A 21,430-nucleotide genomic window follows, 5' to 3' on the forward strand; every position below is an offset into this window, starting at 1 on the left:
AATGAAACAGCACATTACTTAAAAATGCAGTACAGAATCCTTCTGTCACTGATTATAATGGACATGAAGTTAACAAATTTACAAATAACTCTAAAAAATGGACATGGGATAGAAGAGAAAGAAAACATTCATTTCAAGTACTGAATCTTAATACAAATTACTTAAGTGTGTATTGTATTTGTACAATAAGATACTACATTTATGGCCAAGATGTCAGGCAGTGACTTGTTATGTATCCATTTATTTACATGTATTATCAAGTGATATTTCTTATTCTGATAAAAACTCTTTATATGTATCACACAAATCTTGAAAACTACACTAATAAATGATGTATGGTTCCTGTGTTTTCTAGTATGGACTTCTTCTTCATACTGATTAATGATAAACAGCTTTGAAGTGTACATCCTTGAAAATGGAGAAAATTATTACTAGAATTCCACTCATACACTCAACTATCATTTCATCACTGTCACCTTTGGTAACAACCCAATTTCTCACTGCCATACTGAACAGGGATACCAACTGTATACCACAAATAAGACAATAAGTTCAAAGATCCCCCCCCCCTCCCCCCCACAACTGAAAAACACTACCATCTATGACCATCCACACATGTATGAATATACTAACACACACAACACATTATAAGAGACAGTGTGTTAACATGAATATCAGTGTGTACTAAAAAAAATGCTGCACTTTGGTTACTGGCACCAATTGAATACTTCACATAAATCTTAAGATCTGTCCTTGAAAGTATTGTACCATGTCCAAAATATCAGCTTTCTACTTCTTAAAAATTGGTAGCATATGGACTAACTAAATGTAGTACTGGGTATCACCACTCTACATGTAACATCCTCTACGTGAGTTTCAGTTTCACTTCCACACAGAAACATTTAATTTCTGTCAATTTTAGGCACTAACATAATATAAAAATACACCTCTTATGTAAACCACCTGACAAGAGAAAAAAAATGATGTGTCTTCACAGAAACAATTACTTCCGATGAAATGTTTAGTAATGCTTCACTAGAATGCAGCTGTTCAGTGTCAAATCTACACAAAACCTGGACACAGTAACGCTCAAAAGAAAATGAACAATCCAAAAAATACACATTCTGTTAAAAAGATGACCATCACTTATGAGCTACTTGTAGGGGCTACTCTACAAGTGAGGTGACAGAACAGAAAAAACAAAATATAGTACCTGTAATGGAATGTAGTGTGGGGCTCCAACAAGAAAAGCAACTGGTAAACCTCAAAACCAAAAAAAGACACAGAATACAGAGTACTACATGATACAGCCAGTATCTAGAGTGTCATGCTCATACTTGCAGCCACATCTCAGCCACTACCAAGCCCATAGCACTACTGTTTGACATAACAGTCTGCAAATTGTGCCCATCGCTCTCAAAGCGCGGTTTCATATAGAGTTAACACACACTGCACTGACACCTCGAGGCTGTGAAAGGTAGGACGGTCACTGTACGTGGTCTTGAGTGCAAACGTAATAAAAAACACTGACTGTCACTTCATATTATGAGGTCTCCCTTATTGTTAATAATATGGGTATCTTCAAGCAGTGAGCTGCATCCACAAATTCACTATATTATACAAAATGTGGATCGTTTGCTAACTTGTCAAGGACTAACTTATACTGGGTATGTATTAGCTTCATATGTCTAGAAAGATACTTTCTTTGAGTTTGCAATATTAAAAGTCTTTGGTATTGATGGAACATTGTAACATTACCAATCGAGGAAAATATACCACTTCATATTTTCTCCTCTTCCAGATGCCAAAAATAAAAGTTTTTTTTTTTTTTTTTTTTTTTTTTTTGAGTAAGTACCATTCTTAAATACTGCTACTGCAGTGACAAAGTCAGTGATCGGCAGAAGTGTGGTACACACAGACGCTGTACTAGAATCTATCTTCTCTGTTTCTGTCAGTGTGTGCTAAATTAAAATGATTCAATTAATTAAACACTCCAATGATGATGTAGAATGAAATAAGTGGAGTGATTTGTTTCCTGTGTACAAAAAATGTGAAAGTAGAAATTTTTCAATAAATTATGGAACTTTCTGGTTGAAATAGATAAAATGGTAAGAAAATGGTTTAGAGTGACGCAGCATACTAATGTTCACAGTGCACAGTGAAATGGGCAAAAACCTGCTGCCATATCAGATTCAACACAGAATGTTGACACAAAAATTCAAGAAAATGGCTACCTGATGATCTTGTCCTTATCTAATGTGTTTCATCCAGTTTAGAGATGAGTTATTTGTGAAATTTCACGAAACATGGAAAATGAAGACTCTAGGAACATACTGCCACCTTCACATCCTGTAGGATGACAGGATTACACTAATTATACAGTTCACAGAGGCATTTAAGCAATCATTTTTCCTGCATTCAATAAGTGAATTGGAGGGAAAGAAACATTAATAAATGATACAATGTGAAGTATTCTCAATAGTTTGCACTGTCTATACATACATACAGATTTAGAAATTCTAACAGAATGCCTACCATTGACGATAATGTCAAAATTGCCATTCTGCAGTGATTGGCAAATTGGTCGGGTGATTTTTTATCAAAATGGAATTGGGAAATGAACTGTTCGTTACAAAAAGTGCCTTAATATTGGTGAAAATTATGCAGGAAAGTAGATTAAGGTACAGAATATTGTGTGATAATATAATAGTTTTTGATATGCTTTTGTTAACTTAATATAAAAACAGTACTTACTCAAAAAAAATTATCTCATAAAACTGGTAGTAGAGCAGTCAGTGTGCATTTAGTTTCTACATAATGGACTCTGTGAAAGCTACAACATAATGGGGGAAACAAGTCTCGCACGACGCCAGTCGGCGAGTGCGCAAATTGTAAAGGAGCGTCAGAGTATCGGACAGGCACCACCGCCCGGACGTGGTAGCATTCCCGGGGAGCGGGTCCGCGGCGGCCGGGCTCAGGAGGAGCCCTCGCGGGAGGCGCGCCTGTGCGGCAGCTCGAGTACCTTGCGGGCGTGCCTCCGGCAGCGCGCCTCCAGCACGCTGCGGCAGTCTGGCGGCACGCGCAGCCCGAAGCGGGCGCCCGCCAGCAGGCCGCAGGTGGCGTGGAACGCGGCACTGCAGCCCTCGTGGCAGCAGCGCACACACGCCCCCGCACGCACTCCACAGTACTTGCAGTCCTGTGGACAGTTGGAGGCCAGGTCACGGAGGCTGTAATGAGGTAGTTTATGTTTCTCTACCCCCGTCCATAGTTTTTTTTTGCAAATGTCTTCAAGTTTACCACATTTACTTGAATCTAAGCCGCACTCGAATCTAAGCCGCACCTGAAAAATGAGACTCGAAATCAAGCAAAAACAATTTCCCGAATCTAAGCCGCACCTGAAATTTGAGACTCGAAATTCAAGGGGAGAGAAAAGTCTTAGACCGCACCTCCAAATCGAAACAAAGTTGGTCCATTGTAACATGAGAGACAATTTAGGTCGAATGGGTGAAGTACAGTAGTTTGGTTCGAGTCGTAAGCTTAGCGGTTAAGCTTTACCAGGTAGCCATTGCTATGTATCAGGCACTCCGTCCGTATATATACAGGTACCCTTCCTTTTTCACGTGCTTCGTCTGGTTTGAATCGATTGCTTATTTTGCTTTGATCTGATAAGTGCCATTCTCTTTGTTATAGGTGTTTACGTCACTCTAAGCTGAAAACACATTATTGTACTGTGTAATACATTGTCACATTCTGATAATGAGTGTTTACGACCTGTCGCCGCTCGCAGTATGGCTTGCTTTTGTGGGCGGTACCGCAGCTTACAATAAAAAAAAGAGAGGAATTGCCTCATAAGCGAAACAATGGCAAGAGCCTGCTTTTTGTTGTTACTTACACTGCTGCTTTCTTCGATAATGATCAACAAGAACCAAATAATAGATTTTGTATGATAGATGTTCTGAACGAGAGCTTAGCGAAAATTTTTCTCCGTTTGAAAATCTTTGCAGACGCCTCTTTAGTACATTACATTCTGCACAGAAATTAGAGTCATCTTAGATTTAAAAATCTAGTCAGTTGCCGTGCTTCATTTCTATTCAGCATAAGAATAATACGAATATAAACATGACATGATATGTATATTCTTGTGCGTTTGCTGTTGTCTCACTCTAGTTTTGTAGTTTATGAGGCGTACAGGATTTATACGAGATAGCAGCAAACACGAAAGAATACATGGCATAATGTTTACATTCTTCTACCTTTTCTTTTAATTTATTTACTGACGCAGAGGTTTTGCTGCCAGTATTTATCTTTGTGCCTGCAAAGCATGACTCTGTAGCGCTACATATATTCGACGGCAGAACTTAGTTGTGGTGGCACCTACCAACATTTTTTAGAACTTCCGCTTACTTTGCACTATTCTAAGCTGCAGGTGGTTTTTTGGATTACAAAAACCGGAAATAAAGTGTGGCTTAGATTCGAGTAAATACGGTATATGTTGTGTAGTCAAATGCCATTTTACAAAACTCAATTTTCAAATGTTCCTTTTACAAAGGGAAATACATGAAAATCATCCCAATTAAATCATCATACCAATGAAAAGATGAGCGAAATAAGTATCAGTGCTGTTTCTCGAAACAGCTGAAATTGTTAAAATTGAACAAAGCTCCGGGGCCAGGTGGAATCCCTATCACTTTCTATATTGAATTTGCAACTGAATTAGCCCCTCTTTTAACTTAGAACATATTAACTTAGAACATATTCTGACCTCAAACATAATAACGTATCTCGAACAGAATGCCAGCCAGCTTGAATTCCGAAAACATCAATCATGTGAAACCCAACTCACGCTTTTCTATCATGACACAGTGAAAGTTTTGGATCAATGCAGGCAGGTAGATGCAGTATTTATTTTTTTCTGAAAAGCATTTGACTCAGCATCACACATAGGCTTATTGTCAAATATGGAGGTATCAATTGAAATTTGTCACTGGATTGAGGACTTTTTGGCACAGACGATGCAGCAAGTTATCTCGGATGGAGAATCATTGTTACATGTAGAAGTAACTTCAGGTGTGCCCCAGGAAAGTGTGTTGGAACTCTCGCTGTTTGTGACCATCCAGACAATATTAATAGTAAACTCAGACTTTTTGCAGATGATGCAGTGATCTAAAACGAAGTACTTTCTGAAAAAAGCTGCATAATTATTCAGTCAGATCTGGATAAGATTTCTCAGTGGTGCAAAGGATGGCAACTTGCTTTAAATGTTCGGAAATGTAAAATTGTGCACTTCACAAAATGAAAAAACGTAGTACCCTATGACTACAATATCAATGAGTCACTGTTGGAATTGGTCAGCTCATAAAAACACCTCAGTGTAACACTTCATAGGGATATGAAATGGAATGGCGGGTGGAGATGCCTGAAAGAACAGCCACCATTCGTGGTCCCAAGCCATACATACACACTACTTAATTGATACTCTGACCACAGCCGCAATTAAGCATTGAAATAATTCAATGGCAATAAGTGAAAAGGAGTCGATCCCAGACTTCTTGTTTTATGCAAGTGGTTGCCATAACAACTTCGGCTACCTGAGTGCACTTCACACTGACTCAAATTCCAAACTTGTAGCACATTATGTATGTAGCAACCCCTGTCCATTACCCTCATTGCTCACAGCCACACACCAATTCCCGCAAGAGGTCAGACAGATGGCACATCTGTACTGAATGAGCAATAATTGCCTTCGAGGTGCATATATTTACATGTGTGGTGTCTGTTTTTGCGGATATGACTGAAAGAACAGACACCATTTGTTTTTGATCCTGCAGCCATTTACACTGATGGAAAAAAAAAATTGCACCACCAAAAAATATTTAATGTAAAGTAATGAAATTTTGGGAGTACATCTGCCTTGGTAACACATAGGTGATTAACATTGCAAGACCACAGATTAATATAAGTGTGAAATAACCCACTATAAATGTGAACTGCTGCTACATAATAACAAAATGTTGAATGAAAGCATGCAAATGTGCATGCGCTGTGTTGTACAGGTGTCAGATATCAGTTTGTGGCACGGAGTTCCATGACTGTTGTACTTGCATGGTCAATACAGAGACGGTTAAAGCTGTTTGGGGATGACGCTGGAGTTACTGTCCAATGATGTCCCGTATGTGCTCAAATTGGAACAAATCTGGTGATTGAGTAGGCCAAGGCAATATGTCAACACACTGTAGAGCATGCTGGGTTGCAGCAGTAGTATGTGGGCAAGTGTTATCCTGTTGGAAAACACCCCTTGCAATGCTGTTCATGAATGGCAACCATGTGGCCATCCAGAGCCTGGTCTTCTTGCAACCATACATTCTTGGGATCCTGCTGCCAGCAGTCATGTGCAGTGACTTCATTCCTGCCAAGTCTTTCTGCAATACTGGAGAAGGGACATCAAGCTTCTTGTAGCCCAATCACACGACCTCAGTGAGGTGTTGTTAATGGCATCTGTATCACCTTAAAGCCATTCTTGTCTAACTTCAGGTCACAACATCCAATTTCAAATGTAACTAAGACTCACGGTTGTTACATAGTGTATTTAAAGCAAACCTGATTTGCATTCTCATAGTGGCACTTTAGCGCCAGTGGCATGAAATTTGAAAAGACATCAGCTTTCAGATGTAGAAACATGTCTATCCAATTTTTTGTTTACGTCACTCAACTCCTCCTTGATGTCCCCCCCCCCCCCCCCCCCCCCAAAATCAATGTATACACATGACGAAAACTGAAATTCCGACATTAGCCGTAATAGGGCAAAGAAATAAATTCAATGGCGACAATAGAAAATTTGTGCTGGAGTGTGATGCATGTGGCCCACTATAACACTCACATAGTTCACAGCCCTCACGGTGCCTTCAATTACTGCCTCAGGTCCCGTAAAAGCCACAGTGAATTTTCCCCATAGCCTAAAACTGTCCCCACTGCCTTGTGTCCATGGCATGGTGCACATTTTGGGCATGCATTTGGCTGGATTTGAGCTCATCTGGACATGACTGTCACTCCGGTGTGTTCAGTGCAGTTGTAATTTATGATGTCATCAGGTCACTATAAGAACACGTAGAGGTTGTCTACTAAACCCTACATTTGGCAGTGTGGGCAAGCTTCTGACCTCTCCATTTGGTGACAGTGCATGGACATCCAACAGCATTTCACTTGTGGTTCGACTGTTCTTTAGGCACTTTTTATTGATGCTCATGACAGCTGACTAGCTTCACTGTTTTTGAGATGACCATTCGCAGGCACTGTAGCAGCCGGAACTGCTCTTTCTCAGTCACTTGTACCAGTGAATTTTCCCACTTTCATTCTGTATCATGACTGGAATGAGTCTCTGTACATCTCTGCTCCACTTCATGTGCTGACAATGATACCAGTTGGGATTCTATCTTGTGGTGGGTGATGGACATAATGTTTCGGCTAATCAATGTATGTTCATTACAAACCAGATTTTGGTTTATTAGATCATCATCGTAAGGTGACTAGTCTTCACAATGCAAAATAGTATGTGATAAACCAAAGCCTTGAAAAATTAAAGATATTAACTACAAAGAGAACCTTTAGTTAGAAAGGAACAGCCCAATCGAATGCTCGTCACTTGTGTAATATATCAAATATATTGCAATAATTAGTGGCCTTTAAGTACTATAGTGTTTTATACCTGTGTAATGAGAAGAGTTGTGAAAGGAGAAATTACAAAGTAATATTTGCCACTGTATGAAGAATACAGTTCAATGACAGTCACATGCACTCTAATTGCTAATACAATAAACACATGGAATTATTGTTATTGTTTTCTGTACTTCGAAGACGCAGGATACTATAGATTATGCCATCATCCTGCAAAATATGGTGAACCTTAGATAAAATACTTTGCAAAGCTGGTCATATAGAACAACACCACAACCCTCATCAATTCACTCCGAGACATATGCATTACTACCAGTTTTGATATGAGGATCCTGACCATTGCTTGATTTTTTCTTTTGCTCTTTGGTTTATATTTACAGATGTGACTAGCCTATCTCTTAACAACAGTATTATTATTATTCCTATGACAATTTTGACACTACATAATGCAATTTCCATCTCAATATAAATGTTTGCTGCTCTATGTGTTTTATTTGACAGAAAGAAAGAATATAAGTGAATGTCTTTTCTTCCTTATAAAATTATTTATCCAACAGCTATTTGACATCACTCTCGCATAAAGGCCTCCCTCAGACTTTCCAATGCTGTACCGCCTCCTTTACATGCCAATGTATTTGATAAACTGCAAACACAATTGTTTTCCTAAAGCTAACTACTAACACCAATGTAGACTCAGCATATCCAAAAAGTTTTCCTACTATAATCCTAGCTTGTCCATTCATTTCATTTCAGCGCATTTAATTCATTTTGATTTGTTGCTTGTGGCAAGGTAAGTCACAGTCCTCCACTAACACCGTCCCACCCTTCTCGTTTTGTTGTGGTCTCCGTGCTAGTCCATCCTGTGCAAGCCTCCTCATTTCTGCACAACTACCACAACCTACACCCATTTGAACCTGCTTAATGATTTGTCCTTTGGTCTACCACCCCACACTTCCCTCCATGACCAAACTGAAGATTTTTTCCATGCCTCAGAAGTGGAGTTTTGTCACGATTTTTCCCCAATTCTATTTAGTACCTCTTCATCAGTTATTCGGTCTACCCATCTAATTTTCAGTGTTCTTCTACAGCATCACATTCCAAAATCTTCTATTCCTTTCTTGTTTTAAAAACTGATTGTCAATGTTTCACTTCTGTACAAGACTACATTCTGTACAAGTATCTTCAGAAAACACTTCCTAACACTTAAATTTATATTCAGAGTTAGCAAATTTCTCTCTCCCAGAAACAATTTCCAGGCTTTTGCCAGTCTCCATTATATCTCCGCTCTACTTCAGCCACTGCCTGTTATTTTACTGGCCACATACCAAAACTTATCTACCTCTTTCATAGTCTCATTTTCTAATCTAATTCCCTCGGTGTCACCTGATCGAATTCTACCACATTCCATTACCCTTGTTTTGCTTTTGTCGATCGAATTCTACCACATTCCATTACCCTTGTTTTGCTTTTGTCGATGTTCATCTTATATCCCTCTTTCAAGACAATGTCCATTCCGTTTAATTGCACTGCCAAGTCTTTTGCCATCTTTGACAGAGTTAAAATGTTTTGGAAACGTCATTTTTCAATGTAGTATCCCTGACACTGAATGCATGTATTCCACTGCTTTGGAAGTGCACGAATACCATGACGAAAGAATTCTTTTGGTCGTATCTGTAGCCAGTCTGCACTATGGTTTTCATCTCTTTGTCACTTCTGAAATGCCTGCCTCCCATCGCTTCATTAAGTGCACCGAGTAGATGACAGTCACTAGGAGTGAGATGTGGTGAATAACGATGATTTACCACATATGCAAATTTAATTTCTCAAATAGTCTCAACTCGCTTGGGCATTGTCGCACTGTAGTAATACTCATGAAGTCAGAAGCCCTTATTGTTTATTCCTGATTTTAGGACACAGTTGATTTTTCTGTACATCTGAGTAAGAAGTACAGGTTACCGTCACTCCCCCATCTGCATAGTGCTCCACAATTACTCCATTCGGATCCCAGATGAGAATGAGCTTGACTTTTCTGGCAGACAGTCGCTCATGGAATTTTTCTGGTTTCGGCAATGAACCGTGACACCATTCCACACTCGATCTTTCCAGTTCTCATCGGTGGTAGTGGACCTGAGTCTCATCGCCCATAACAATTTTCCCCAGAAATGCATCACTTTTGACGTGGAAACAACACAAAAGTTCTTCAGAGGGGTCGAAGCGATGGTCTTTAGATTCAGCAGTCGAGTGACGTGGCATCTGTCTTGTGGATGCCCTATTTAATCTCCAAACTCGTGGCTACTTCATTCAAAGTTATGCACCTGTTCTCATTCTCGTCCGTCCCTACACAGTGATCCCGGCAGAATCTCAGGGCATCCTCTAGAGAAATACACCACTATTGAACTTCCTACAGCACTCATACTCTTGCTCCAATGACAAACATGAATCGCTGTAATTCTGTGATGAATTTCGATCGGTCTGACACCTTCACTACACAAAACCCACACTGTAGATCACTGCTCGATCGCGGTTAATGACTTTAGCAGGGCAGATGTCTCAGTGCGGATGCTGCTGCTTCCTCCTGTGTCGTAGCGTCACTTTGCCACCTGTCTGTCACTCTCTGAAACTTAGGGAACACTACTGCCACCTTCCAACTTCATCACACAACTTTTCGAAATTTTATAGAACTTTTCAGGTTTTCATTCGAATTACCCTCATATTATCACTGAAATCTACCTGTTGTAGAATCTCAGAACATACCCTGTGCAAACTGACAAAAGATTCTGTAAACATCAGCCAAGTGAAATGTGACTCGGTCTCTTCTCGTGTACTGTACCAAAAGCCGTGTTTCGAGGCAAACGGATGAATCCAGCATTTCTTAACTTCCAAAAATTATTTTGACACGGCACCACATGGATGCTTAATAAGGAAATCCCAATCAAATGGGGTATCAAAGGAAGTTTCTGATCAGACTCGTGATATCTCAGTCAGAAGGTGCCATTTCTCTTCTCGATAAGATTTCACAATTGTGCAGAGATTGGGAACTTACTTTAAATATTCAGAAATCTAAAATTGTCCACTGAAGAAAAAGGAATGGGATGTTACATGATACTCCACTGCAGAAATGTTACTACTAAGAAAAAGATTCCATGAGGGATGCACTGAAATTCTAAGCGAGATGCATTCGTCAACTTTATTATGTAAACGTAGCTGTTTCTTTGCAGTAAAAGTAATATTAATGTTAAAATATTGTTGCCCCTCATTAGTTGCAGTTTAACATGAATGAAGCTGAAGAGCAATAAACCCGTTACTTTGTTATGACCTGCAAGTCAATGAACATATCTGCACAAATTTTATTAAAATTTGACATTATACATTTATAAAATGTGACTTGTATGCTAATCAAATGGTAAGTACATGTATCTAGTGTACAAATACCCCACAAATTTGCAAAACCTTCTCTAAAGCTTTCAGCAGGCAATCTTCCCATCTCATGGAGAAGCAAAAGGAAACATATCACAGAATGAATGAAAAGTCTGAGCTCGATGTTTCTCGAATGTGATAAGAAGGCCTCAAAAACATCTTAATGCTATGTTGGGTAAAATAGTGACTGCCTGCACCAGGGCTACATTGGGCGGAGAAACACAATACAGTATTATACCTAGTACGGTGTCGTGAACCTGTTGGCATTCAAAACAGCTCCGAGTCATATTGTAATAGATAAATACGTGTCCTGTACGGTTTTCAGAGCAATCCTATACCATCTGGACTACCCAAGCCATTTGGATCCTTTTCTCCACCACCAGATTTTCTAAACTGTGCAGATGGGAGTTATCCTTACAACACACTCTCTGTTCATGCAATTATTCCAGCCTCCACCTACAGTAACATACTGTCCCCACAACCTCCACCCAACAGTTTCAACCCCCTCTGTCCTATCATCTCCTCCCCATTCTCATTTCCCACTCTGTTTATTTGCCACCCTCTGCCAACTATAATATCCTGGCCAAATCTGTGCTAGTCTGAGATACACTCCTGGAAATTGAAATAAGAACACCGTGAATTCTTTGTCCCAGGAAGGGGAAACTTTATTGACACATTCCTGGGGTCAGATACATCACATGATCACACTGACAGAACCACAGGCACATAGACACAGGCAACAGAGCATGCACAATGTCGGCACTAGTACAGTGTATATCCACCTTTCGCAGCAATGCAGGCTGCTATTCTCCCATGGAGACGATCGTAGAGATGCTGGATGTAGTCCTGTGGAATGGCTTGCCATGCCATTTCCACCTGGCGCCTCAGTTGGACCAGCGTTCGTGCTGGACGTGCAGACCGCGTGAGACGACGCTTCATCCAGTCCCAAACATGCTCAATGGGGGACAGATCCGGAGATCTTGCTGGCCAGGGTAGTTGACTTACCCCTTCTAGAGCACGTTGGGTGGCACGGGATACATGCGGACATGCATTGTCCTGTTGGAACAGCAAGTTCCCTTGCCGGTCTAGGAATGGTAGAACGATGGGTTCGATGACGGTTTGGATGTACCGTGCACTATTCAGTGTCCCCTCGACGATCACCAGTGGTGTACGGCCAGTATAGGAGATCGCTCCCCACACCATGATGCCGGGTGTTGGCCCTGTGTGCCTCGGTCGTATGCAGTCCTGATTGTGGCGCTCACCTGCACGGCGCCAAACACGCATACGACCATCATTGGCACCAAGGCAGAAGCGACTCTCATCGCTGAAGATGACACGTCTCCATTCGTCCTTCCATTCACGCCTGTCGCGACACCACTGGAGGCGGGCTGCACGATGTTGGGGCGTGAGCGGAAGACGGCCTAACGGTGTGCGGGACCATAGCCCAGCTTCGTGGAGACGGTTGCGAATGGTCCTCGCCGATACCCCAGGAGCAACAGTGTCCCTAATTTGCTGGGAAGTGGCGGTGCGGTCCCCTACGGCACTGCGTAGGATCCTACGGTCTTGGCGTGCATCCGTGCGTCGCTGCGGTCCGGTCCCAGGTCGACGGGCACGTGCACCTTCCGCCGACCACTGGCGACAACATCGATGTACTGTGGAGACCTCACGCCCCACATGTTGAGCAATTCGGCGGTACGTCCACCTGGCCTCCCGCATGCCCACTATACGCCCTCGCTCAACGTCCGTCAACTGCACATACGGTTCACGTCCACGCTGTCGCGGCATGCTACCAGTGTTAAAGACTGCGATGGAGCTCCGTATGCCACGGCAAACTGGCTGACACTGACGGCGGCGGTGCACAAATGCTGCACAGCTAGCGCCATTCGACGGCCAACACCGCGGTTCCTGGTGTGTCCGCTGTGCCGTGCGTGTGATCATTGCTTGTACAGCCCTCTCGCAGTGTCCGGAGCAAGTATGGTGGGTCTGACACACCAGTGTCAATGTGTTCTTTTTTCCATTTCCAGGAGTGTATTTTATTTGTTTAGTTTTTTAAAGCTGGCCCGATCAGCTAACAAGTCAGTGAACCTCCTATTGTTAAAGCTGAAATTGATAAAATATGGGAGCGATGCATTTACTCCAAGAAATAGGGTCGCTCTGTGGCACATAGTCAGCTATAATAAAAATTCTGTGATTGGAGATGTGGACTGGCTATAGAGAAGTGTCAATGTACAGACCTATGGGACTCAAACGCACATAATTGTTGGTTGTTAAGCACCATTTTGTAAAAGATAATCTGGTATAGAGTGGTATAAAGATGACAAAGAGATCTGAGATTTTGTCACTGTAAACCTACATGGGAACATCAATCAATCTCAATTTTCTCTGAAGTGTATTTAAATTGTGCTAAGCTTCTTTAGGAACTTCAGACGTTTGGTTGATAATGTTTGTGTGTGGATCTGCAAGCACGATCAAGAGAATTTAGAAGACTTTCCTGTTATTAATAGAAATATCTGCAAATGGCTATATATCGTATAACCAAATGTGGACCGAGTTGCACAGAATCTGTAGCCGAGGATCCTGTGAAAGTTCCTATTTATGAACAGTAAAAGTTTTACAGGTGACCACATGATATCAGCAGTTGCTTCTGCTTGACGAGATCAATGAGATTTCACCACCACAGATTTATTATTCTTTTTAGGACATTTTTTGACGTAGACTGAATGACATCTGCTCATGTTCTGTAAGTCCATGGTATGATAAGAACAGTAGTAATCTGTACTCTAGTAATTGATAGTTTCAAGCATTAGTAAGAGTGTTTTTGCTTATACACAACACAAACTTTCTCAGCACAGAGCAGTAGACGCAAAGTCAGACATTGGTGCGTCTGTATTATCTTGAAGTTATAATTACTTCAATTTTAATTGCTTTCTTTCCACAATTAATTGCACCTCCAGTACAATATAGACACACATAAATACAACAATATACACAAATATAATAAGGGATGTACTGTACAATAATCCCACCCATCTTTCGCCACTCCTCTCCTTTTTTCCCCACCTCCCTTCCCCACAATCTCCTGACACTGTACCTGTTGGCAGTCTAGTCCCTGCACACTCCACCAGACAGCGTTTGTCTGTCTCACTACCTGTACACTACTATCTCTTCCACTTCCCCGCCCCTCTAGATTGCTGCTTGCGTACCACATGAGAGTTTCATTCTGGTTCGAGATGCCGGAGTTGGCGGTCTTGTGTGCATGAGGTGTGCTTACTTTTCTATACGAATGGTGTGTGTCTCTCTTTTGCTGATGAAAGCTGTGACCAAAAGCTTTATGTGAGTGTCTTTTAATTGTGCCTGTCTGCAACTTACCACGTCTTCTTTACGGTAAGTAGCAATCTGCCTTTTCCAACACTGCTGATTTAAATGTTTATCATATCTGTTGTTATTTCACCAGTTTTCTAATATGTCCCTCATATAGTGTATGGAACAGCTTTGGCAGCCAGAAGCAGTGGTTACATGTATGTGTAAGTTGTGTTTGCATGAATGTATGTGTGTATGTTTTCTAATACTGAAGAAGGCCTTTTGGCCAAAAGCTTACTGATTTAGCCATCTTTTCATTGTGCCTGTTAGCGTCTCACCATCTCCACTATACGGTGAGTAGCAATCTTATCTTTTTCATAATAATGTCATTATTCCGTCCTGGATTTTCCATCGTATGAACAATGGATAAATTTACACCGCCACATGCTTTTGCTTTTATACTGCTGAGAAGTGTGTTCCAGCATGTCACAGTTTTATGTTAGTGAGTGGGTTATACCATTCCAGATAAATAGCTTTGAAATTTTCATTGTTGAATGTTTGGTAGTTTTGTGATTACGTGTATTTTATTTGGTGAATGCTTTCAGAATACTCGACAACGAACACGAGTCAAAACTGCAGTTGCAATAAATAACAGCATAAAGTGGAATTACATCATTAGAAAATTTCATGCAGGCTACAGACCCAGTAATCATCAAAATTTTACATTACAGTTTGATTACACTATTGGTGAAAACTCAGTGGAACAGCAACAAGTGTAAAATATCCCGAAGTAAGTGTCTGGAGTGAAAGAGAATGACACAACCACATACAGTTCACTGTAGGAAAAGCAGATGCCAAGGTGAGATTCACTGAAAGAGTCTTCAGGAAATATAATTTATCCACACATTGAGATCCTTACAAACTCTTGTTTGACCAATTCTTGAGTACCGTTCATCAGTCGCGGATCCGTACCGAGTAGGATTAACACAGTAGATCCAACAAAGAGCAACAAGTTTCATCAAGAGATTGTACTCGCGGTGTGAGAGCGTTACATAGATGCTCAACAGATTCGAGTTGCAGACACTACAAGAGAGGCATTGTGTGTCCTGGACAGAATTACTGTCGAGATTCTGAGGGTATACTTCTGAGAAGAGTTGGCAGAAATATTACTTCCTCCCACGAGCAGAAAATCAAAGAAAGTAGAGCTCACACGGAGGTACACAGACAGTTTTTTTACTCAGGTACCATTTTTAAATGGCAAAGAAGGGGGACAATGATTGTGGTAGAAGATGATGATGATGATGATATTTGGTTTGTGGGGTGCTCAACTGTGCAGTCATCAGCTTCTGTACAATTCTCAATCTGTACACAGTCCAATCTAGCCACTTTCACGAAAGATGATGGAATAATGAGGACAACACAAACACCCAGTCCTCGGGCAGAGAAAATCCCCAACCCGGGCGGGAATCTAGCCCGGGACCCCGTGATCCAGAGGTAGCAATGCTAACCACTAGACCACGAGTTGCAGACTGTGGTAGAAGAGGTACTCTCAACCACACACGAGAAGGTAGCACGTGCAGTGCGTGTGTAGATGTAGATCTGTGGATCGTCTAATTTTGATAGCTTTCATATGTATTCCCTAGAATCAGTTTGTAACTCACCAGATGCCTAGCATACAGACTGATGCCCCTCACATCCAGAGCATCGTGGAATGGCACGCCGGGCAGAGCGGCCGAACACAGCAGGTGCACCCAGGCCCCCGAGTCGGTGCGACGTAACGCTCCGCCACGCATACTGCACAGTGAACAAACCTGCAACGACATGACACTTTATTTTTACTGGGTGACCTTTGTCATCTGCCGGGCAGTTTCCATTTGGGTTCCAGAGCAATTCATAAATTAACCTCCAATTGGCTATTAAAAATAAACAAATGCTCACAGTTTCGTGGCACTCAAGTGCTCAGAAAAAGTGACAGTAAGAGGCCAAAACAGACTGTGTTATAATGTCTCCCACGAGCTGTGAGGTACTTCTGTCATTCGCTCCACGCGAGTGGGAGGAGTCGATGCCACCGGATTCGTCATTGACTGTGTAGTGAGTCTGGGGATGGTGTTATGAGTGATAGTGTTCTGAGAGAATGGTGCACATAAATTGAGGCTGGACACAAGGATGTGCACAATGAAAGTGGTCAGCAGTCAGATTCAGACGTAACTAGTGAATTTGCATGAAGTGTTTCAGTTCAAATTTTCTAATCATTCCAAAGATGTAACTCACACTTTGCAAACGACATTTTTTAAGACTGTCACAGAGATGCTGAGTTACCATAAGGTTAGTGCAAAGTGGATAATAGTGTCCAGCCGATGGTCACAAAAGTGAAAGAATGGGTTTGGCCCTACACTCCTTCAGCTCTAGCGAGAAGAAAGGAAGGAATTTCTGAACAGAATTGTAAATATGGACAAGACACGAGTGTAGTATGAATATCAGAAACTAAGGAGCAGTCCAAAATATTCAAACAGACACTGTCTGATCATAAAATAATCATTACAGTTTTTTGGAATTGCAAAGGAATTTCATATGATTACATGAGAGTAGCATGTGAGAATATTGTGACACCACAGTTTTGTTGTGAGACCCTCAGAAAACTCTGAACGTCGATGTGCAGCCCCCTACTGAGAATGGAACAGAGGAAAAACTCTCACTTTTTGGCTGGGAGATTTTTCAGTACTCTCCTTGCAATCAGAACATGGCACCAAATGACTTTCAGGACCCAAAGATAAAGGCCTCACCGGCTACCGAGTACTTCACGACCGACGGTGAGATCGACGAAGCTTTTAAGAAGCACTAGGCAACCCCATTCTTTAATGAAGGGATAAAGAAGCTGGCACCGTGGTATGACAAATGTTGTAATTGGGTGGTAACTATGTGCGGAAGTAATGTCAACATGTAAGTACAGACATGTATATACAAAATGATTATCAGTTTTTATTTTCTTCTTTTAGCAACCAAACAGAGGTTAATTTATGAATAGCCTTCATATTTCAAATATGTACATCAATACAGTCTCTTAGAGATCTAGAGATAACAACATCATTTCCATCAAATTTCTTTATAAATAAACTGTTTATATGCAAGTCTTCTGCTGTGTCCATCACTGTCAGGTTTACTGATTTGTCAGTCTATTTAAAAGCAACAGTATGTGAAACAAATTATTCTGGATTTTTCCTGCAACCCAGATACCACTAAGAGCTGTGCTTTATTATTCAGAGATTCACGGCAACCACAGTCCTGCGGCACTTTCGACTGCTAACTCTGAATAGTACATTTCTGGATCAGGAGTACAACTCACCGAACCGAGGGAGCCAAAGAGACACCTCTCACAGCGCCAGTTGCCGCGTATGTTGCCCGCTGCACTTGGGAGCTGCTCACTGGTGCCGTAACACGTCGTGTGCACACACAGCTGACACTCCACACATGTCAGCAGCACCTTCACACCCGTGTGGGAGTCGAAGAAGCGCCGTGACTCCATCTCCTGGAATAATAATGTTCATGACTGTCTTGTTTAAAAAATATACCAGGTTTACCGGTATGAAATGAGCGTTAAGATACAAATAAGTCGATAGGGAACAATTGTTATGGACAAGCCTTAATTTTTTTTTTGTTTGGTTGGTATGACATCTGTCAAAGATATTTAGTATACATGAAGTCATGGAACAAACAACATCATATGTTTTCATCGTGTTAACAATGTCGAATTTTGTACCAGAAAGTGATGATTTGCGGAAAGCATTAATTTTTTGTTTTCATTTGAAAAAAAAAAAATTGCTGCAGAGTCACATCCAATGCTTGTTGAGGCATATGGTAAAAAATGTCGTGTGGCTAGGGCCTCCCGTCGGGTAGACCGTTCGCCTGGTGCAGGTCTTTCAATTTGACGCCACTTCGGCGACCTGTGCGTCGATGGGGATGAGATGATGATGATTAGGACAACACAACACCCAGTCCCTGAGCGGAGAAAATTTCCGACCCAGCCGGGAATCGAACCCGGGCCCTTAGGATTGACAGTCTGTCACGCTGACCACTCAGCTACCGGGGCGGACGAGGCATATGGTGATCATGCTCTATCAGAAGCAACATGCAAAAGATGGTTTCAACGGTTCACAAATAATGATTTTGATGTAAGAAATGAAGAACATGGAAGACCACCGAAAAAGTTCTTCAAAGACGCCGAATTGCAAGCAATATTGGATGAAGATGATACTTCGAGTCAGAAGCAAATGACAGCAATGCTAAATGTTGGACAACAAACAATTTCTGACCATTTGAAAGCTATGGGAAAGATCCAAAAGTGTGGAAAAGGGGTACCATATGAATTGAATGAAAGACAGATGGAAAACCGAAAAACTATTTCTCAAATTTTGCTTCAAAGACATGAAAGAAAATCAATTTTGCATCGAACTGTTACTGGCGATGAAAAATGGATTTATTTTAAGACTCCTAAATGGGAAAAATCATGGGTTAATCCGGGACAACCATCAACATCGACTGCAAAACCAGATCGATTCGGCAAGAAGACAATGCTCTGTGTTTGGTGGTATCAGAAAGGTGTGGTGTATCATGAGCTTCTAAAACCCGGTGAAACTGTGAATACTAATTGCTACAGACAACAAATGATCAATTTGAACTATGCATTGATCGAAAAAAAGACCAGAATGGGCCAGATGACATGGCAAATTAATTTTTTTACATGACAATGCACCTGCACACAAAGCAAAACTGGTTCAGGATACAATTAAAACACTTGGATGGGAGCTGCTAACCCACTCGCTGTATTCACCAGACTTGGCCCCTTCCAACTACCATTTGTTTTCATCAACGGGACACGCATTGGCAGAGGAACGCTTTGATTCCTACGAAGAAGTCAAAAATTGGGTGTCTGATTGGTCTGCCTCAAAAGACGGACATTTCTATTGGCGTGGTGTCCACAAATTGCCAGAAAGGTGGTCAAAATGTATAGAAAGGAATGGTCAGTACCTTGAATAAGATGTTTTTACTTTTCAATTTAAAATTAGTGTTTCATTTTCACAAAAAAACGCTCATTTCATACCGGTACACCTGGCACAAATATGTTAATCCCATCATTTCAAATAACCTACACCACTTTAATGGTACATATAAAATAGGGAAAAAGCACAAAAATTATTATGTCATAACTCAATAAACTGCTTTCTGAATGTGACAAAATAGAATGGAACTATGTAAAAGTTGCAGCAATATACAGTGACGAGCCAAAACATTACAATCACTGCCTGTTGGTGTTGCAGGAATGTCATGCAATAAAGGAAATATAGGATAAACAGAAATGTCTCGAGGAATCGTAGTGATTATACGGGCTGCAAATGGGGAAATCTACAGCCACAATTCACTTTGACAAATGTCAGATTCTTACAGCCCAGTGCCTGAGAACAAGCATTTGAGAAATGGTGAAGATGGTCAGCTGTTTGCGCGCTACTGTTCATCTACCAAAAGTGGGAAACATGGGCAAAAACATGAGTAGTTGACAAGGTGTTGGACATCCATGCCTTATCATTGAGTATAGAGATGAGTAGCTCACCCAACTGTGATACAGGACACGTGCCAAGCTGTGGCAGATCTGGTGACACAGTGCAATACTGATACAGGCACAAGCATTTCAGAGCACACTGTTCATTGTACATTGTTGAGTATGAGGTTCTACAGCAGACAACCCCTATGTTTTCCCATGTTGATCCAATGCCACTGTCAATTACTATTGCTGTAGGTACAGTATCATTTACACTGAACCAGGGATGAATTGAAATGTGTCGCCTGGTCAGACAACTCACATTTCTTGTTACAACAAGTTGACATTTGTGTCTGCATATGCCGTCATCCAGATGAACGGCTACTCAAAACGTGGACAGTTCCAGACATGCAGTGCTTACAAGTCACTCGTGCGACCCAGTCTGGAATATTGCTCACGTGTGTGAGACCCATTCCTAATAGGACTAACAGGGAATATTGAACATATACAGAGAAGGGCAACACAAATGGTCACAGGTTTGTTTGACCCTCGGAAGTGTGTCACGGAGATGCTGAAGAAACTGAACTGCCAGGCTCTTGAAGACAGACTTACGAAGGTTGAGGAACTGATGACTCTAGGAATATACTACAACCCCCAACTTATCACTCACATAGTGATCATAATGACAGGATTAGATTAATCGTAGCACACACAGAGGTATTTAAAGAATCATTCTGCACTCAATACTTGAACAGAAAGGGAAGAAACTCTAATAACTGGTAGAGTGGGACGTAATCTCTGCCATGCACTTCACAGTGGTTTGCAGAATATAGATGTTGACGTAAATGAAGATGCTTGCCACTGGGGACAGTATTATGCTGGCAGAGGACCTTCACCTGGGCTTCCATTGGACATGTGTTAGGGATTGAGGGTGCGATGACAGCTATGTGAAAATTATTGCAGATAACCAGCGTCACTTTATGCTTATGTCCTCCCCAACAGCAAAGGCATCTTCCAACAAGTTATCTGTCCATGTCACAAGACCAGCATCATCCATGGTTTGAGGAGTGCGATAGTGAGCTCACATCTATGTCTCGGCCACCATGTTTGACTGATTTTAACCTGTTGGAGTACACACGCTATCAGCTGCCAGCTCCAGACTTACAAATTACTGGCCAGTAAATCACACGAATTGTCTGACTTGTGCATAAATGTCTGCAGCTACATACCTGCAAACAGTTGTCAATTACATGTCGAACACATGCCATACAGAACTGGTGCTGCATTGTGTTCCCAAAACACATCAACATGCTATTAAGCAGGTGGTCATAATGTTTTAGTTAATTGGTGTATGCTGGTACTACCCATATTACAGGGTGTTTCAAAAAGAATACACAACTATAGAACTTAGGACACTATTTAAAAATCTCTGATGCTTAGATTACAGATGTTCAATACATCCTCCACCAGCAGCACGGACAGTACCACATCGATACTTGAATTCCTCCA

At 41.3% G+C, this 21,430-nt stretch overlaps 1 protein-coding gene across 5 annotated transcripts in view; it reads right to left on the bottom strand.

Moving 5' to 3' along the window:
• Nucleotides 1–21,430, bottom strand: part of LOC126109623 (lysine-specific demethylase 4B-like) — a 387,367-nt gene that overhangs the window by 139,760 nt on the left and 226,177 nt on the right. For all 5 annotated transcript variants that reach the window (XM_049914665.1, XM_049914668.1, XM_049914666.1 and 2 more), the window contains 3 exons: nt 17,732–17,914; nt 16,050–16,199; nt 3,023–3,196 (listed from right to left, as the gene is read on the bottom strand). In XM_049914665.1, coding sequence (XP_049770622.1) covers nt 3,023–3,196; nt 16,050–16,199; nt 17,732–17,914 — 507 coding nt within the window. The remainder of the gene's footprint in view (nt 1–3,022; nt 3,197–16,049; nt 16,200–17,731; nt 17,915–21,430) is intronic.

This window comes from Schistocerca cancellata, chromosome 12 (genome assembly GCF_023864275.1).
Source record: "Schistocerca cancellata isolate TAMUIC-IGC-003103 chromosome 12, iqSchCanc2.1, whole genome shotgun sequence".
Taxonomy (NCBI): domain Eukaryota; kingdom Metazoa; phylum Arthropoda; class Insecta; order Orthoptera; family Acrididae; genus Schistocerca; species Schistocerca cancellata.